Source organism: Siphateles boraxobius, unplaced genomic scaffold (genome assembly GCF_051911475.1).
Source record: "Siphateles boraxobius isolate OS27281-9 unplaced genomic scaffold, OSU_SipBor_1 12, whole genome shotgun sequence".
Lineage (NCBI taxonomy): Eukaryota > Metazoa > Chordata > Actinopteri > Cypriniformes > Leuciscidae > Siphateles > Siphateles boraxobius.
In genome coordinates this window covers 26,074,663-26,092,863 of record NW_027508722.1, presented here as the reverse complement: position 1 = coordinate 26,092,863, position 18,201 = coordinate 26,074,663, and the positions used below count along the sequence as shown (strand labels likewise).

The window sequence follows — 18,201 nt, the reverse complement described above, 5'->3', positions numbered from 1 at the left end:
AAGTGTCATATATGATGCGTGTATGCTCAAATGATCTTAATATTGATGAAGATTTTAAAAAATGAAACATTTTACGATTTTACTGGAAGCTGAACATCCCATTTGTTACATCAGGCCTATACTGTATGCATCCGTGGGTTAAATTAAATTTTAATTTGAATAGTAGATTAATGATGATTTTATTTGTTTTTGAAGTGTTTGATAGTCCTCATCCAGCATAACAAAAATGTGTTCCAAGAACATTTTGCTGACGTTCCCATGAATTTCAGAACGTTCCAAATAAAAAACCCAAACATTATTTTGGTCTTCCTCCATACAATTATAATAACCACACAAAAACACATTTTGAGCAACTGAACATCCGAGGAGGATAATGTGTGTTGCAGAAAAAATGAATACTGGAAATGACTTTCAAAGGTCTACTTTTTCAAGATGTCCAGAGTTCAGTGCATTTTTGTATCAGTGCTTTTTTGGGGAGAAGTCACTTTTAGTCAGAGTAAGGCTTAAAGCTGAATAACTGTATAGCATTTCTTCTCTATAGCCAATTCTGCTGCCTGTCTTGCGTTCTATTCCTCCCACTCACTGACTGCTACTCACCGCAGCGTTACGGGTCTGTCTCACGCTTGTGCTGCATGTGTCTCTTATTAGCCACACTTATGCAATTCCTTATGTGTATGCTGCGAGAGAAACAGAACAGAGAGAGACAACAGCTTTCTAAGGGATACAATATATTTTTTAGTGTTTAGAAAAGGCCTGTTCTTTTACTAGAGTGTCTCGGGGCTCTCTGTGGCTGAGACTGCAACAACATCCCATAATGTACAAAACAGGAACAGGAAACCATACATTGGGTGTGCGTCACCAAACAACAGCACTGGTCAAGACAAATGAAAGGAAATGACAATTTAACAATATTAAATGAGAAGGCTATACTTTCAATGATACTTTCATGTCAGGTGTTACAATTTTAATTTTGGACAAGGTAAAATACCCTATTTTCATTATGAATAACCTATAAGTCAAGTTTAAATAATTTTGGGGTCGCTTTGACAGTCCCTGTTAAACATAAATCTCTCACACAGACACAAATAAAATGAAACAAACTGCACACATAAAGAAATGGTATTTTATTTCCAGATTTTTCTTTTTCATTATTTTTTATCTTGCATTTTCCCCCCACAAGGTAAATTCAACATAAAAAATGTAAAAATAAACAGCGGTACCATGAAAATGTAAAAAAATAATAAAAAATAATGTTTATATAATCATATAATTATTAACAAACAAACAAACAACATTAATAATTTTAATAAGAACACGATAAAGAAACATTATGAAGGTAAGCTGTTTATCTCATGCACCCTTTCATAAACACTCTTTCAGAGTGGTAAAGTTTTCCAAAAACAAACAAACAAATAAAAACAGATTAAGAATTTTAGCCCATTGGGCTTTTTGTATCTAGCTACATGCAAAGACATAAAAGTGAACTTGACTTTTACACATTCTCTCTGGCATAATGTAGTGTACATAGACTGAACCATAGCCTAAATGCCTCTGCCTGGTGTTATGAAACAACACAGCGAGGAATCCTCCGCACGGGACGTTTCGTAATATCCATTCAGTGCCACAGTATCTAGGCTGTGTGCCAGAGTTATACATCTCACCTTTTTGGAATATACACATTGTTTGTTACTGCTGTATTTAGGTTAGTTCAGATTTAATGATATGTGTTCTGATGTCACATCCAAACTTGAATCCATATTTGTTGTCTTTCAGTGCTGAAATTTTGAAATGATTGTTTTATTTTTTATTTGCACTTCATCCCTTCTTCATTTTCTTGTCTTCATGTCCTCTGTGTTTCTCACAGCGTTTTGTCACTCTCTTTCTTTAGGTGGCTGCAAAGGAAGGCAAATGTTATATCAGGTCAATGATGAAAGAACGAAAAGACTGCCATGTAGTTTTCAAATGTGCAATTTTGCGTGGGGATGGGTGACTCAGGCCTAGAGCTTTCATGATTTTGATACTGACTAAAATTTGAAAACTGACAAAAATATTGGACTAAAGTGTTAATGTGGAATAATATTTTATACATAAAAATGATGGCTTTCAAATATAATGTTAAATGTCAATAATTACCCATTATTTCCCCTCAATTTAATAAATGTATTAAAATAAAAATTTTAATGGAGGCATTGCTATAAAACTCTTTCCAGCTGACTTTTCCCATTTATTTTCTCCACAGGGATTTCAAAAAGTTCCTCAATAATGAGTTATAAACCATGAACCAAACCATCCAGCTCCATTTACATCACATTACACAGTATTACTTAAAAAAGACAAAAGGTTCAAGTTTGAGTATTTGACATTATTGTTATTATTATTATATATTATGAACTACATTGTCCAGTTTATGAACTGAAAATTTAACTACACAGCCCATGAGGCATTGCTAATGAAACAACAATGATGGTACAACATAAAATTGTTGACTTAGTCACTGATATTTAGTATGATGTAGTTTTAATGCAAATGCATAAGTTGTATATGTAAATAATGCAAATGTATAAGTTGTTTTATAGTGTAGGGAGACTCGATTAAATCATTGCATTTGTTCACTGCTGATCTATTTTTTGTGCAGTCCTCTTTTATATGGTAACAAAAAAATCTTTACCAGGTGAATGCAAGGATCTCTCTTTAGGATTATGGGTGGAGTATTTATTTCACCGGAATTTGGATATTAAAAAAAATACTGAAATCTCGCTGACTTGTGGCTTCGGCAGAAGCATGTACTATCGTTTAATCTCAGAACTCATTGTAGGCCTGTCTTTAAAGGGTTAAACATTATTGTTAAAAATCAATTTCACTATGAAAAAAAAAAAATGAATGCGATTTCCACAGGTATCAACATTAGTGATACAGTTGAAAAAACTGGTATCGCTTATTGCTAGTGTTGTTCATTCACATCTATGTACAGTATACATATTTGCGCTCACCTGTAGTACTCGTCCTGTGCAAGGGAGTGATGATGGTGGTGGTGGATCCACTGCTGTTCCAGGGCGAGCCTCTGGAACTGAATCTCGGCACTCTGAGCCTGCTGCATTGCCTGGAGCTGGTGTGCTGCAGACATTGACCCACCCAGAGACGAGGACTGGGGCATCTCACGGAAAGGACCACCTGTACACAACATTCAAGCAAATGCAGAAATCATGTAACACAGAGAAAGATAAAATGCATTGCAACAGAACATCATTACACCTCTTACCAAAGAGCTGCTGTCGAAGCACCTCGCTGTCAGTGAGGGAGTGTGCCAGAATGGGAGGCCCAAGAGCAGCCCCTGGGTACGGCAGACGGGCCAGGGGAGACCCTGATGCCAGCGGATCCATCAGGGGGTGTACCCCTCCCGCGGCTGCCACCCAAATACGTAACAAAACAAAAGTGGGAAATTTAATAAGAGTAGCAGATTTTCCCAATGGCACTGTAGTTTAAAAATGCTTGTTGTGTACAAGAACAGTGCTGCCATTATTCTTGGCATTCGTAACCCATTTTATTTCTATAACCTTCAGCCGACAGTAATTGTATTGTTGATGATGGTGCTGAATTTGTTACAGAAGAGCTGCTTTTGTGATGCTGACTGACAGCATAAATGTTACATATCTTAAAGGGAGAGTAGACTCAAAAATGAAAACTTATTTTACTCACCTTCATGTTGTTCCAGATCTAGATCACTTTTTTTAACAGTTTTGTCCACACAAAAATTAATGGGGTACAAAACCACACTGGACCCTACTGCCCTCATTGTATGGTCTAAAAAGTACTTGAGACATTTTTAAAATAATCTTCTTTTGTGTACCACAGAAGAAAGAATTTGATATACTGTAGATCTAGAAAGTGACAAGGGTGAGTAAATAAGATAATTTTTAATAACTATCAATTTAATTTATTCCCTTTAATTGCTGTAAAATACATTATTAACACTAAGCAAAAATAGATAAACACTCTTGTCAAGTGGGTAATTGTAGCCATTTAACATCATATATGAAATTGTTTAAGCAGTTTAATTGCTTTGTTGTAGTAACATTTTTCATAAGGTGACAAAAATGGTATGTTATTTTCGATGAAAATATTTTAGTTGATGATAATGTGCAAAATTAAACTAAATATTTAATATATTGTATATATTAAAACATGCATCAACAAAAAGATGTGAATATTTGTGCACTGTTAATATATTGTGTTGTTTTTTCTTCGTCATATTTTGTTAACAGTATGTTTTAATTTTAATTTGGTTAATTATCTTATCATGATGCAAATTATTTAGCTCGTCTTTGTTATTTGTAGACAATCCAAAAATATTTCAACAAACACTTTCGACAGTTAACACTGTTTGAACGCAAACAATAACAGGTGGTCTAGTCCAGTGGTTCTCAAACCTGTCCTGGGGACCCCCCACTGCTTCACCTTTTGTATGTCTCTCTCATCAGACACACCCAATTCAAGTCTTGCGGTGCGTCCCAATTCGCATACTATCCGTCCTAAATAGTATTCGAAAATAGAATTATTTATTCCCAAATCGCAGTATTTTGAAATGAGTGTTCCAAAGATACCCGGATGGTCTACTTTTTACGGTCAGAATCCGAAGTGCACATCCGTGAACACTCTAACGCATGGGCGTAGATTACGTGGGGGACGTGCCCCCCCCCCCACTTTTAATAAAATGTAAATTCGTCCCCCGCACTTTTTCATAGGCCAAATGTGTCTATGACAAGCTGAGGTTTCCGCGGGTGTGTATAGCCTGCCCTACATCGAGAACTATCTGTCTCTGCCTCAGGGTTGATAATTCAAGACAGCACGAGAACTGACTGCGCATGCGCAAATCTACGTAAACTACGTTCTATGGACCAAAGAGGCACTGCTAACCTCTGCCTCAATGGCCATGGCCTTGAATTTTCTGCATGAAACAATGATTTTTAGGAGCAAACAATGGCAAAAGGAGTATATTATATGTGTATTCCTGAAAAATTGTGTTACAAAAATTAATATTTGGAATAAAATAAATGCAATTAATAATGTGGTGAATTAATAAAGCTCTTGGAATTAATAAATGTAATGTCAACATTTCCTATGGTGAGGCACTGCCTACCCTGCCTACCCTGACTGCACGTCCCTGCTACATACGTGACTTTCACGCTTCCATGGTAATTAGTCACTCGTGCATTAGCTTACGACACGCCCATGCTCGCACCCGCGCCGAATCCATCAGTTTCATAGAGTTCAAAACGGCAAAAAAAACTCTTCACTCCTTTTTCACAAAAAGTCAAGCACTGTAAGTAAGTTGTCATGTGGTATCCGAATTGTGTTGCACAATGATGAATACCTCTGCCTATTTCTCTTATTGAATAATTAACAAGTTTTGTTGTAAATTGAAAATATTCACTATACCCGCACAAACGTGCACTATTTTCAATCTTTTTTTATTTGTAATGTCTTTTATTTTCACAGATATGTTATCAAAGCCCTTCAAATTAGAGTAAACATGGTGATTGTTAATGCTGAATTTGTATGTTCATGCATTAACAGCCACGATCTGCTTGAATCAGGCAATAACATGTGTAGACTATGATGTTTACCATAATTCGGTAACACTTTATAATTAGATAAAAAAGTTTGTAGACAAACTTTAAGTTCTCTTGAAAAAGCCTAACTAGAAAGTTTGAAGTATTTTTAAAAGCTTGACGTTTGAAGGTTTTCAATTGGAAAGTTTTAATTTAGTAAGACAAACTTCAGGCTATTAAGGAAATGTTATTTTGCCAAGAGAAGAACTTTTATTTTAATTAAAATTTATTATTTTTAAATCAGCCTACTTCAGTTTGATATTTAACCATATTATCATGCTTCTCAGTAACACTTATAATTTGAATAATTGTAATGATCAGATATCTAAATCAGAGAATATCATATGTTTGGGCGGTTGACGGGTGGATTATTTATTTTTAACAGTGGATTCGGGGGACTCTAAGTGCACGAGATTAATGAATTTATCTTTAAAATGTACAAAATTTTCTTCCCCGGACCCCCCTACAAGTACCGAGATCCAACTACAAAAATACTGTGGGAAACACAGTAGGCTAAATGATGGTCTATGAAAAATTAAAATGTTATTATCTAATTAAAATACATGATCAGGATTTTACCACCTCCGCCTCGTTTTAAGCCAGGAAATATATAGTACTGAACATCTGCATTTCTTTCTTTCTGTTTTTTTTGCTTTAAAAATAAATAGCATATTAAGCCAATTAACCTGTCAACAAAAACCTGAAAAAAAAAATGGTATTACACTTGACATTCTGTCCCCCTCACTTTTGAAATGATGGCTACGCCCCTGCTCTAATGGCTAATATTGCCGACAAACCATTGTGCGTTGGACGTGGATTCGATTAGAACTACAAACACTAGTGAAAAGTGTTAAAAAACTACAGACATGGAGGATGCACGAATCCGGCGGATATGTAGAGTGGTGTAGATAAAGGGGTTTGAGTGATTAATTATCAGTATCTAACCTGACAAATTTTTGTTTTATTCAATGTTATCCACATTATATTGCATCTGCAGCAGCATTGTGAACTTTTGTAAATATATGTTTAGCCATTAACTTTTAAATGCATCATTATATTCAAATTGCAAAAACATGAGGAGAGTCTCCGCATGAAAGACCCACGTGATACAACATTTCTCTCCGAAATGGTAGGAAATTAAATTAGATTGAATGGAGGATTTTAACTGTGACAAGATGATTGACAGGGCAGTTTACAGAGACAGGATGCACGAGACAGAGCTGTCTGTTAAAGATGACGAAGTAGTATGTCCCAAAGCTTGCCTACTCTTTTGCTACACACTCAAAAGTATGTACTTTTTCTTCACAAAAAGAGTACATACTTTTAGGGTGAAGTACATACTTTTAGGGTGAAGTATAAGTAGGCGAATTGAGATGCAGCACTGGAGTCTGTAATGAGCTGATGAGTTGAATCAGGTGTGTTAGGTGAGAGACATACAAAATATACATTGCCCCCCAGGACAGGTTTGAGAACCACTGGACTCTAGTCAACCACCTTGACCCATCCCTAATAGTTACAGAATAATATTTTGAATTTGCTGAAATGTTTATGCTGTAATACAGAGTATTGTGTAAAGTGTGAGTGTCTGTATGGTGAATACCTGTGTCCTGCTGGTGCAGATGTAGGTGAGAGTGAATGTGTGAATGCTGGTGATGATGAGGAGTCACGTTCAGCATCTGTAGCCGGCCGAGAGAATCTCCTCCTCCTGTGCCTCCTGCAGCAGCCGTGCCTCCTCCTGCTGCTCCTCCACCTGTCCCTGCCCTTTCCCTGTCCCTCTCTCGCTCTCTCTCTGCGGCAGGTATCGCTCTCTCTCTCTCCACGCTCCTTGCACGTTCAGTGCTGGGAGGAGTGCGAACGGGGGTGGGATATCGTTCCGAAGGCGGAGCTTGGGTTGGGAGGGATGGGGGCTGACAGGAAGGGTGTGTATTTGGAAAGGTAGAGTGTGGAGAGGGGTGATTAAGAGATGAGGCTGTTGGAGGAGGAGGAGGAGGTGGTGGTGGGGGTGGGGGAGGAGGTTGAGGGGGAGGGGCGGGGGCTGCTGCTGTCACTGGGGCTACGGCAGGAGCCTGGTGGGTGGGGAGTGAGGCTGGGAGAATAGAGTTGGGTGGGACTGACAGAGGTGGAGGGACGGGATTTGGATTCCTAGCTGCTGCAGCTAAAGCTTGAGGGGGTGGTGCAGGAGGTGGAGTTGTACCATAAAGGGCAACCTCACTACCAGGAGGCCCACCTCCAGCTCCACCCCCTAGCAGCAAGGAGTGTGAGTGTGCGTGCGAATGTGCATGTGACAAAGCTATTGCCGGGTCGGCTAAGGCTCCAGCTGTGTAGACACGCTCCTCGCTCTTAAACTCAAATCCTGGCTTCACACGCTCTCTTTGAGCTGCTACAGCATGAGGGAATCCCATTCCTCCAAGCCCCGCCCCAGCCAACCCCCCTGGCCCGGGACCATGCACTGGGTGGGCAGGGCCTCCCTCCAGCCCGCCCCCATACAAAAAGCCCAGAATGGCAGCAGCCGTGGCAGCGTCGGCTGGATGGTGGTGGGGGTGTGTGAGGGCAGGGTTTTGGAATTGGGACAGGAAAAATGAAGGATGCACATGGGGATGAGCATGAGCGTGAGCATGAGAGTGCGTATGCGCATGTGGGTGAGGGTGGTGGTGAAGGTGGGGATGGTGTGCCTGTGCCCGGCTGACAGCGCCCAACGGAGACATGACGTGAGGACGGGCATATTCACTCAGGGTTCTGAGGGCTGGGGTATCAGGGCCCAAGTATGGACCCCCAAGCCCGATGCCAAGAGCACCCTGATGGCCTCCGATAACTTGAGAGCCTCCTCCCATGGAAGGGAGAAGAAGAGAATGAGGAATGCTGTGAGAGAGGGATGGATGCAGATGATGAGAGGGGTGAATGGAGTGAGGGTGTGAGGCATGGTGGGCAGGGTGGTGCTGTGGATGGACTGCTGGGTGCGAAGGGTTCACAGTCGACGAAGAAGATGAAGGGTCTAGAAGGATGGAGGATGAAGGAGGAAAGAAGAGTGAAGATCCCTGGCGTGTGCCTGCAGCTCCTAACCCTGCACTTGCGCCACTGTCCTTCTGCAGAAAAAAGAGAAAAATATTTGTAAAGCACCTGACAAGTAATGTGTAAAGTATCTAATAACTACAAGGAAAGCACACGGAAAACTCTATTGCCACGACAATAAATTTTTTTTGCCATATTTTGTGATGGGGACCTTTCCCCCTCTGAATAAAGTTTTTTAACTTTCTCAACTGGCAAATCATTATTTTTGCATAAACCTCACTAAATTGCTAGATTTCTTTGAAAACAACACGTAATATCATATGTAATTTAGCTTATGAAGTAAATAATATAGCATAATGTTAATGTTAAAACTAGATACAAAACTAGATAAAAAAAATAAATAATAATTATTATTTGCAGTGCTTCGAACATACTTTATTGTCTTTTTTACCTGCAGATGTCTCTCCAGATCTCTCTCCCTCTCCTTTTCTCTCTCTCGTTCCCGCTCTTTCTCTCGCAGGTCTCTCGCTCGCTGTTCGACCTCTCTACGAGCACGTTCTATTGCCTCATTTCTCTTCTTCCAAAGCTTAGAACCATCAAGCGGAACAAATAGAACGTCACTACGGGCACAAGAGTTCCCACTGCCCCGATCAAGAACCCTGTGGAATCTGAAAACAAAGATGCATTATCTTTTCCACAACATATTTATATTATCATGTGGAACCAAATTGTGTATTTTAATAAACGCAATTAATCTGGTATACAAGAACCTATGCAGACATTGCTGATCTGAATTAAAAATTTATTTTAGGTAGGACATTAGGTTATATCCTAATCCCTTGTGTTTTACTGACAGGGTTATAGGTAAGTCAAAACCCGTTTTGCACCCAACCAATAGCCATTTGACATAAAAGTGGTGTTGTAAGATTTGCCTTCAATTTGCCAGCCTAAACACAATCATTATACATTAGCTTTAATTCCATTAATTGAGAAACAAAGTAAGCTTGAAACTACGCACAGTTATGTGTAACCAATTGATAAGACATATAGTAATGATTGAATGAATTAATTGATTAATAAACCCATGCAGTACTATACTACATACTATAACCCATATAGTACATTAACCTAAAAATTTGTTGAGTGTAAGCCTGTGCAAAACAAGATGTGTTAATAATGGCAAAGGTAATATATATGTAAAAAATTAAACAGATAAAAAAAAATCTCTAATATCGGCGAATAACATATATGAAACTATTATATTGTGCATCTCTGATTTTAATATCAATGTCATGATAGTTCTGATCTGTTTGTGTTTGCATGTACATTTTTATGATGTTTAATTAGATTTTATTTTAGTGAGCTGGTCTTACCGAGCTGATTGGCTGGCATGGATTGGAATGTCAACAGGTTTAGGTTCTGGGGAAGGACTTCGGAGAACTGGAGGTGGGCTTTCCAACTCCTCCCTCTCCTCTACTGGCTCCTCCTTGATGACAGGGGGGTGCACTGGGCCAGAAGATGAGTCAGAGTGACCATCTCCTCCAACAGATGTGCTGGGGGTTGAAGCAGTGTTGTTATGGCCGGGGTTACTGAGATGAGGTTGTATTTTAGTGTTTTGAGGGGAGTGCAATAGTGATGAAGTGCTATTGCTGTTGCTTGTAGCATTGCCACTGGCATTTCCATGGCTACTGTTGCCATGGTAAGAGCTACTGAAAGGAGTATGACTGCTTAAAGTGCCATGGTAAGGAGTAGGTCTGCAACTTGATGTACAAGAGGTGGACACACCTGATGCAGGAAGTGGTACAGAAGGAGCAGTGGTTGATGGAAAAGGAGTAAACCCTCCCATCGGATTGGTTGAGGGACTGAGAAGAGGTGAGAGCGGGGTTGATGGAGTCTGGTTGGATGAAGAATATGGGCCTTGTCGAGCATGACTGCTTGAAAGGGATGTTATGGGTGAGGGCTGACCATGTGAACTAGTGGAGGGTGGAGGAGGTGGAGGGGGATAAGTAGTAGAGGGGGGATGCCCATGTCCAGAACCACTTGATGAAGGAGAAAGGGATGGAGGGTGACTGCGATTTGAATGAAGAGCAGATGTAGTGTTGTCCTTTTCCCTCTCTCTGTGCTGCATAGGCAACGCTGTCTGGCCAGGATAGTGAGAGTGATGCGGAGGTCCTCCAGGATAATCCCGACTAATATTTGGGGCCAATCCAGGTGGGCTCGGGAACTCCCTTGGTACACCAGAAAGTGTGACAGAGGAAGCGGTCGATCCAGGGGGTGGATAGGGATCTTTTGTCCCTGGAGGAGGGTACTCTCTTAAATAGTGCGGAGGGGGAGGAAGGTCTGCAGCATTGGAGGGTGCTTGGGGAGTATGTCCTTGCAGTGTCTGCTGTACATTTGCATCCATAGGAGAGGGATAGTCTCTACTTGGGGGGATCGAATTGGCAGAGGAGAAAGGAGGATGACCAGTGCTGTTTTGTGGTGAACTGGCTGGGTCACGAGTCACCAGGGACGTTGAAGGTAAAACAGATGATGGGGCACCTACAGGCGGTTGGTTGGCATTACCAGCATAACTGTTACTCCCTGCCTCCCTAACCTGGCCTGCTAATTCTCCCCACCTACTGTCCTTGTCTCTTGGATGACATCCTCCCCCTCCAGTACTTTCAGGTCCAAACTCCCGGCCTTGTGCTTGAAGCTGCTGGTTCTGCAAAGGAAACTCCCTCCCAGTTCCACGCTCACGATCTCTAAACCCTGGTCCATATTCCCGACCACTTGGTGGTCCTGCAGGTCCATCCCGGTTTGAGCCATATTCTCTGCTTTGTCCAGGTAAAGAGTTCCCAAAATCCCGGCCCACATTAGAGTTGGGTCCACCACCACCAGGAGTGCTACCACAGATGCTACCGCTGCTGCTGTTTGCATTGCCACTGCTATTACTAGCAGGGAAGTCTCTGTTGCCAAACTCTCTCCCACCCCTCTCCCGCTCAGCCGTAGTGCCATACCTAGGCAAATACTCTTTGTGTGGGTGGGGATGAGGGTGAGATAGGTAAGGTGGGTGGGAGGAGTGTCGGGTAGACGAAGGAGTATTGTACACAGAGGGCAGCTGTTGCTGCACTGGGGGCTGCTGGCTTGGATGTGCATGGTGGTTACCTTGGTAACGTACATATCCCCAATTGCCAGGACAACTAGAGGGAGGTCCCCCTGACCAGCTGGTAGGGGTGTAATGGTGAGTGTTGGGCGGAGGAGGTTGTTGAGTAACGGTACTAGTTTGTGGAAGCAATGAGGGTGGAACAGACTTATCACCTTTCTCTGGTTTATCTACTTTATTTTCCCCACCTGGAGTATTCTGCCCCACCTCTAGAGGTTTCAGGGCAGGTGGAGGTGGGAGAGTCGGTGCATGGCTCACATTTGAATTCCCATGGGAATACTCAGTTCCTCCCACCCCAGGTTTCCCACATTGAGGGCCTGCTTTTGAAGGGATGCGACTGCAGGTGTGTAGTGTCTCTGGACCACCAGGACCTGTATACTCAATTTTGCTTGCAAGTTTGGAATCTACGGGGAAATACGACTTCCTGTTGCTACTTGTATCACTTGCATTCTCCACCCTTCCACAATGAGATGTATAGAGGGATGAAGAGGACTTCAAGGAAGTCAAATCTCCCTCAATTCCTACCTCACTGTCCCTCTGGTCCTCTGGTCTGCCATCCTCCCCCCTCCCTGTGCCTCTCCGGTCTTCTGCTACACATTTTGATACCCCTCCATCTTTGTTTTTATCACCCTGCTTTGGAGAATCTGGAGAGTCAGATTCAGAATCTAAACTTGCCAAGGGGGAAGCAGAGAGACTCGGAGAGGAGGATCGATTGTCCTGGTCAATGTCCCGACCACTGCTTATGCTGCTGCTACTATTGGCTAAGCTGCCTCCAACTGAGCTCCGACTGCCTTGTGATTGGCCATCCTCATTGTCACTTTCTCTTGATTGACTGTTGCTTGACGTTGGAGGTGGAGCAGAAGTCGGAGTGTTAGTTGAAAGGGGTGGGGCTGGGGGATTAGAGGAGGAGTCCTGATGGCAAAATCAAATATCAATTTATATATATTTTTTTTTATCTAATGCAATTGTATTCATAGTTTCTAAAATGTTACCAGTACCTGGACTTTCTGTCTTTTGGGCGGAAGCACATGCTCCTCCCCTTCACTTTCTGATGAATCATGACCTTGAGATCGTCGGTTGAAACGTCCAGCAGCCAATTCCTCTCCAGCGGTTCTCTGCTTAATAGTATAATTTTAATCATGATGTGAGGCAGTTGCATTTTTCTATATAGTATAAAAAAAATAACAAAAGAACAACATTTCCCTACAAGAGAAAGCAAAAATAGCCAACCGAACCTCTTATCATACAACAGAGTGAAAAATGGCTGGTCATGAACATTCAGAATAAGATAATCTAAACTTAAAAGAGGAGACATAAAAGAATTCATTGACAGAGATGGTAAAAACGAGATGAGGTATACCAAGTATGACATTATGAAAGATGAAAAAACTACGACAATGGAGAAGATCACAAAAATAAATACATAAGAAATAAAGAGGGAAAATACAAGAATTCTTACTGTTTGCCTTTCGTTGCGCTCTGCTCGAGAGGGGCTGGGGTGCGGACGTCTACCCCTCCTTTCCTCGCTGCCCCCCCTCCTGCGTCCACTGCGAGCGGGCATCTGTGGCAATGCCCGGCATGACCGAGGGAGGGCAAAGACAAGAAGAAAGAGAGAGAAGATAAGACAGCATGATATGATAAAATGATAGCACAAGACAAAGACAGAAAAGGAGTAAGAACTAAAAGCATATTTTGAGTAGTAAAATACCATTTTAAAGAAGGGGAAATTTACTACGTATATCCAAATACTTTGTAATAACACATAAAAGTGCACTTGAATTAAATGGTTCTGAACTTCTGACTGACTTATTCTAAGGCAAAAATCAGTGAAGACTTAAATCTACATATAGTCCACATTTGAGGCTGATCTCAAGTAATGCCCTCACCGATTCTTTGTGGGTTCGGGTCTTCATGACTAGCTCTCTATGTGGTCCATTCCTTCCACTCAGCCATTACAGAAAGCGGGAGCGTGACCACAAATGGGATGGTTGGCCTACAGGCTGCCTATCATAGCACTGAATCTTTGAAACCTGGGAGAAACAGAGTGAATACCACTAAAGTCAAAATAAACTTTACTATAGCATTAATATATTTAATACATGTATTTGTTATCAGATATTTAAACAGTAAAGTTATTAATATCTTTATCTTGCCGGGAAAAAGTAAACTGTTAATTTTATTCCCTTTTGGAGTAATATGAAAGGGTAATGAGATTGGTCCACTGTTCTGCATTAAACTGGCTAAGAGCAAAATTATAATCTAATGTTCTCTGATAAATCTATCATAATTAATGATAAAAAGATCTGTGATTAAACGATCTGTAATTATAATGATTTTATTGTTTTATAAACAAACAATTCTACTATTTGCAGTTGGGAACAGTATTGCTGTACTGAATAAAAAAATATATTTTTATTTTTATGTTGACTGCATTGTACTTCAGAGGGTTTGTGGTACTCTGAAGCTGAGCTTTAGTCATCAATGTTGAATGGAGCTCTGCAAAGAATCATCTACTGCAGCCAACATAGGGAGAACCACTGCTTTCAAGATCAGCAGTCATGAATATTTTATATGTAAAAAATAGTCACACAAAAAGTTTCATTCACATTTCAGGTGTTGAACGTTAATTCAAACACCCCTTTAATGTCATAGAAATAATCTTAATTTTCTCTGTGCAGAATTCTTACCACTGTCAGAGAGGATATTTTGACTGGAAGGTTCTTTACAGCACACATTTAGTTATTTTTTTTGCCATCTTTTTATCTCTTTTCTGCTTATGATTTCCTTCTCTTGTTTCTAGCCTCACTGACAGCAATGTATTTTTAATGTTGAGGCCTATTTTTCTGTTTCAATTATAGTCTGAGAATATTGGGATAATTCAAACACAATCGCTTAGCAGTGATACATTAATCCACTGATATACAATAACATCGATAATTAACCTCATCACAGTTGAAGTGAATCAATTTTTTCTGATTATGAAGCATATGTTGGCCTTTTTATAACATTTTCAAAACTAAACCATGAGAAACTATTTTTTTTCATGACGAAGACCAACTGACACACTATAACTTGCTTGAGAGAGAGAAAGATGAAATAATTAGTTTAAAAAAAGACAACTCCTTTACCAGCCATGGTGTAGTTAAGTGGTTATAACTAAGTCACAGTATTTCAAGTCAGCCTCTACTCTTTCTTTCTCTCTCTCTCTCTCTCTCTCTCTCTCTCTCTCTTACACACACTTCATTTATTGTGAATGAGACTATATATAGCACACTAACAGGCTGAGTGAAGACAGTGAGTGTATTTAGCGCCCCCTTCAAAACTGCAAAATGTACATTTACACCTAAACCCCTAAACACGAGAAAACCACAGTGCTGATAAATATTACATAAATAAACAGATGTACAGGCTACTGACAACCAACACATTGAATAATCAGGCTATAATGACCACAATTAACAAATACTCATTTGTAAAACAAAAATTAATAGTAGTGCCAAACATGCAAAGACTACACCTTGCGCATATCCCATAAATGTAAAATCAGCATATTTGTAATCCAATTACGGTGTACACAAGGTAATATATCCAAATGACAAACAATAAAGGCTACCAGCACTCTGTCTACAGGTGAAACTTCATTCATCAGGAGTCCATTACCCAAATCTTGGCCAGGCTCCATGCATACCAAAAGCCTTCCACTCTCCGACTGCAAACACATGCATCTAAGGAATCAGCAATACCATCACTTACAGAATATACATAGTCACACACCATATGGCAAGCAGTTTGAACAATTATTCTGTTGGCATAAATAGTACCTATTCTATGTTACTAGTACTTAGTAATAATCATTAGTGAATAGTATCTTTTCAGTTTAGTAACTATTCATTAGATACTAGCACTCATTACAATATTGACTAATAAATTAGTCACTAGTACATATTCATTACTCTTCTTTTGCTACTAGCCACAAACCCCATTATAAAGTTACTGAACCAATTTTACTGCCATCTCTGATAATAAACATTTTTTTTGGTCACCGAATTTTATACGGAACAGTAGTTTAGATATCAACTATTCACTTCTGAGTCCTTACTAGTATGTATTCCAGTTGTGTCTGTTAGTACTACATAGATTTGAATATTTACTTTGTTTCAGTTTTTCTAGTACATGTTTATAAGATATTAGAATCTAGTCCAATTTTTGTTCTAGTTACAATTGTTTTTATTTGTCAGTAATGACTAGTAGGAATTGTCCCTTTACAGTGCAATTAAATTTTTTTTAGAACAAATCTAGGCCTATATAATAAATAGGTAGGCTACTAGTATCTATTCAGGTATAGTACTAGAAAAATAATGAAATTATTGAAATACATACTAACTAGTAGCCTACCTAATCAATAGCTACTAGTAAACCTGAAATGGGTACCAGCAACAAATGGAATACATAGATACAAGAGAATAGATAAGCACAGAATCACTGCAGTTCTCCACAGAAACCATGGAAAAAAGTGTTAGCAGTAATAATGAAATAGTTACTTGTCACTGCTAAGATAAATACAAGTAATAGATAATTAATATTGCATGTAGTACTACCAAAACTGAAAATATTGGATCACAATATTGGATTACTTAATACAAAAAGTAGGCCTACTAGTGATAAAAAACAAACAGATAGGCAACTAGTTAGTTTTAAGGAATAAATGTTATAATGGCTTGCCACACACACACCAAATCATACACTCTGTCCCCTTCACATGCACATTGGCAAAAATATAATTAGCTTTGATTTCGAATTCTTTAGCACGCAAATGCACAATGCCAAGAGGTGGGGTGAGTTAGACACCAGAACGTGCATCATCTCTCGGCCACGCACCGCAACGTTCCTTTCTTCCATTCTTCTGCTGCTTGTTATTGATACGCATGCAGAGGCAGTGCACTACTGTACTAACTGGACGACCTCTGGATTACAGTTCTCAGACAATGCACACTGCACATTCGATCCTGACAAAACGAGGAGAGAGGGTCGCAACTCCCCCCCTTCCAGCCTTTTCCTTCTCATATGGGGAAGATTTGGGATCAGAATGGCGAATGGCATTCTTGTCGAGCTTCGTGGAATGTGAGCACTCGAGACCTGAGTGGTTACGCACCCCGATATGCAATATGATTTTAGCCCAATATATGCACATTCGTAAAGCACAACGACGGGATTGCGAGGAAAAGGGAACCATCTGAACATGTCCAAAGGAGAACGAGTCAAATATAAGCATCCATTTTCTCCCCCTTCTTACCTATAATATCCAGCGATGCGTATCTCCCTTTCTTTCACTCTCCTGCTGCCGTTCGTACTGTACATTGACCGACACGCGTTCAAACATACAGGCAACTCGATGCACGGAAAGATTTACATTGTTGCGGCTTCGCAAATAACGCAGTGTTTTCCCAGCCGCTCCCCCTGAAATCGGCGCAGAAAACGGGGTGCAGCTGAAGACTGTACAAATTGATGCGTACGTTTGATTCTTCCCCACCCCCTTTTCTTTCTGCCCCTCTCCCGCTCCTCTGTCAAGACGACTTGCACTCTTTTGCAGTCTGTACGGACACAAATCTTCACGGAGGGGTGAGCGAGGGACGCACGACCACTCGAGGGTGAGAAGGGGCGTGATTTTCCTTATTCTTCATGGAAAAAAGGGAAGGTGAGGAAAGGAAAGGAAATCAAAGGAAATGGTAAGGATGAAAGATGTCGAGATAAGGGTATTTATTCATTATGTAAATTACTGCTTACTTAATTGTCGATTTACTACACTTCATTTAAGGAAATTAACCTAGAACTGCTTGATAGGTAATTGGCACTAATTAGGCTTAATTATAGTACCTTAATGAGGTAGGGGTGTCATTTCTCCTGCAAAGTTATCATATCACATATCAATAAGCCCCCCCCCCCCCCTACATATTTCCATAAGTTAAAGTCAATATGAAATCAAAATGGACCCTGTTTACCTTCTTAAAAATACATTTATGGTCTTAATGTGAACGATGAATCGCACATATAATTTCAAACAAAAAAAGTCAAAATATAATGGCCCAGTTTCACAGACAGGGCTTAGACTAAACTAAGATTAGGCCTGAGTTCAATTATTGAACCCCCCCCCCCCCCCCCCCCAAAAAAAACACTATATGAATCATGAGACAAAACAATTGCGCTGTAATATTTTAAGATATGTCAGAGGAAGATGCCTTCAGTTAAAACAGCTCAAACATGCATTTTAGTCTAAGACTATAGTAGCTTAAAGGGATAGTTCACCCAAAAATGAAAATTTTGTCAGTATTTACTCACCCTCATGTTGTTCCAACTCCGTAAGACCTTTGTTCATCTTCGGAACACGATATTTTTGATGAAATCTGAGAGGTGGATCATTCCTCCATACTAGTCCATAGGCTT

The 18,201-nt window shown here is 40.2% G+C and overlaps 1 protein-coding gene across 3 annotated transcripts; it reads right to left on the bottom strand.

Annotated features, from left to right (window-relative positions):
• Positions 1–1,109: 1,109 nt before the first annotated feature.
• atn1 (atrophin 1) lies at positions 1,110–17,410 on the bottom strand. Of its 3 annotated transcripts, none has more exons than XM_077216318.1 (10): positions 17,054–17,300; positions 13,647–13,790; positions 13,220–13,321; positions 12,759–12,875; positions 9,992–12,672; positions 9,070–9,286; positions 7,210–8,692; positions 3,260–3,403; positions 2,991–3,171; positions 1,110–1,892 (listed from the first exon to the last, which is right to left on the bottom strand). In XM_077216318.1, the coding sequence occupies exons 2-10, from the start codon at positions 13,671–13,673 to the stop codon at positions 1,859–1,861; spliced, it is 4,986 nt and encodes a 1,661-aa protein (XP_077072433.1). In that variant the 5' UTR covers positions 13,674–13,790; positions 17,054–17,300; the 3' UTR covers positions 1,110–1,858. The 3 variants fall into 3 exon arrangements, with proteins under 3 accessions (XP_077072433.1, XP_077072428.1, XP_077072441.1); XM_077216313.1 differs by having other exon boundaries at positions 12,759–12,878; positions 17,054–17,219; XM_077216326.1 differs by lacking the exon at positions 13,647–13,790 and having other exon boundaries at positions 12,759–12,878; positions 17,054–17,410.
• Between the last annotated feature and the right edge of the window lie 791 nt (positions 17,411–18,201).